The sequence below is a fragment of the Cryptotermes secundus genome, unplaced genomic scaffold (genome assembly GCF_002891405.2).
Source record: "Cryptotermes secundus unplaced genomic scaffold, Csec_1.0 scaffold568, whole genome shotgun sequence".
NCBI classification, from domain to species: Eukaryota; Metazoa; Arthropoda; class Insecta; order Blattodea; family Kalotermitidae; genus Cryptotermes; species Cryptotermes secundus.
The window spans coordinates 299,585-301,446 of record NW_019725423.1 but is presented as its reverse complement, the minus strand read 5'-3'; the positions used below and the strand labels follow the sequence as shown (position 1 = coordinate 301,446).

General features: G+C 39.6%; 1 protein-coding gene across 1 annotated transcript in view; it reads right to left on the bottom strand.

Annotated features, from left to right (window-relative positions):
* Positions 1-1,862, bottom strand: part of LOC111863382 (helicase SKI2W) — a 60,586-nt gene that overhangs the window by 21,987 nt on the left and 36,737 nt on the right. The window contains exon 12 of the mRNA XM_033751038.1: positions 1,158-1,438. Within this exon, the coding sequence (XP_033606929.1) occupies positions 1,158-1,438 (281 nt within the window). The remainder of the gene's footprint in view (positions 1-1,157; positions 1,439-1,862) is intronic.

Genomic DNA, 1,862 nt, shown 5'->3' with positions numbered 1-1,862 from the left:
CGTCCCCCTTTTAATTTCTACTGTCGCCATACCCTACTGGTAACGGTGCGTGCCATCAGCCCCCGTAGAGCCAATGAGGTCAGCCCCCGGTACCTTGATGCTTCCCCCATCCACCAGAGGCATTGGAGACTACTTGGGCAGGAAAGGGCCTGTAATTTAGCTCAGAGGTCTCCTAGAGACATGAGGTTCTTTTACGTGCCTTAAATCTACGACACGGGACACATGGCTTAAAGTTCCTCCCGGAGGACTTGTTCCCTGAATTTTTCTGCCCGTAAAAATTCCATGACCTCCGCCGGGTTTGAACCCACGTATTGTGCTTATGATAGTGTGAAATGCTTTGTGAGTGGGAAATTCATGACAAGTGTCACCAGAAATCAAAATGAGTTTGATGAGGGACAAAATTTTAAATGTACACATGTGTAGTTGTATTTTGTGACTTGATCTGAGGTCAGTGGAAGCTCAGGTGGAGGGTAAACCTGTGTAACAAGATGGGGAAGATACTATATGACACCTCCATAAACAAGCCAAATGACATAATACACTATGAAGCAAGCTGCTCGACTGATCAGGAAAATCAAAAGACTTTACATTATGCACATTTCTCAGTGGTTTAAACTTGGCGGGGTAAGTTGCTATCAGATTCTGGACTTCAATTATCTCTTAGTTGAGGGTAGGTGAGAGAGGGTGAGTTAATGGGACCTTTATGGGCTGATGACCATAAATAATTTGGGAAAAAAAACTGCAAGTGTAATTGGTACAAAAGTTGAGGTAAAATTGGCAGCTACTGACAAATACAAATTATGACGAAGTTGCAAGAAAAAGGCCCTAGCTTTATGTGATGGTTTTCAATATGGGACACATTAAGAAACTGATGGTTCCATTATTTTTTGTCACAATATTGAAGTCCTCAATATAGGCCATACTTGCTCTACCACAGTTTCACTGCATATGTTTGAAGAGCAAAAGTCAACTGTCCTAATTCTAACTTACGCCACTGTATTACATGGCAGTCTTAGTATCAATATGATTCAACATCTTTTCAGATATGCTCAATAATCAAGTCACATCAGTTAAAATTCTTATTGTGTCTTTAAAAAGGAACCATCTAGTGATTACTGCTATTCTCTTCACATAAAATAAGAAAAGCAAATACCTACTCTAAACTCTGACCATAACTGGAGGTATTCTGCTGCCATGTCATAGAAGTCTGAGAGTGACTTCCAGTGGAGTCCCTGCTGTTGAGTGTTTGAAGAAATTTCCTTCATTTTTTCTTTTACGGTTTCCAGCTCCTTCTCATATTTCTTCTGCTGGCTTAAGTGTCTAAACTCTTTGAATGAATGTGACATCATACCCTCCACCGATATCATTTCCACTCGAAACAGGTTCAAAATCATTGAGTATGTAAGTCGGAATTTTGATTCCAAACTCATTGGTTTACCTGTGTAAATAAATGTATAATATAAATAAAGGTACATTATTTACAAAAAGGATAATGACCTCAACAAATGAGAAGCCCATGAAGATTGAAATAAATCAAAAGTGTTCTTTTGCCAAAAACTGGATAAGTAATGTTGCACGTAGATCCATTATATACGCAGCTGTTACTGAGTAAAGCCTTTCCAAAAACAAACATGTTCCCATGGCAATGATTGGAGCAACATCAAAAGAGCTGTGTTTCCTGTTGGTCTGTACCAAGGGGTTATAAGGACAATTGGAGCAAGGGTTCGCAGTCTTGCGGGATATATGTCAGACAGTAACGAAGTAAGCGTGGAAGCTGAAGAAATCTCCACTGTTAGAAGCTGTTACCCAGTAATGGTCTACACACTATAATATTTTCTCTGTCATTAATTGAATAATCCCCC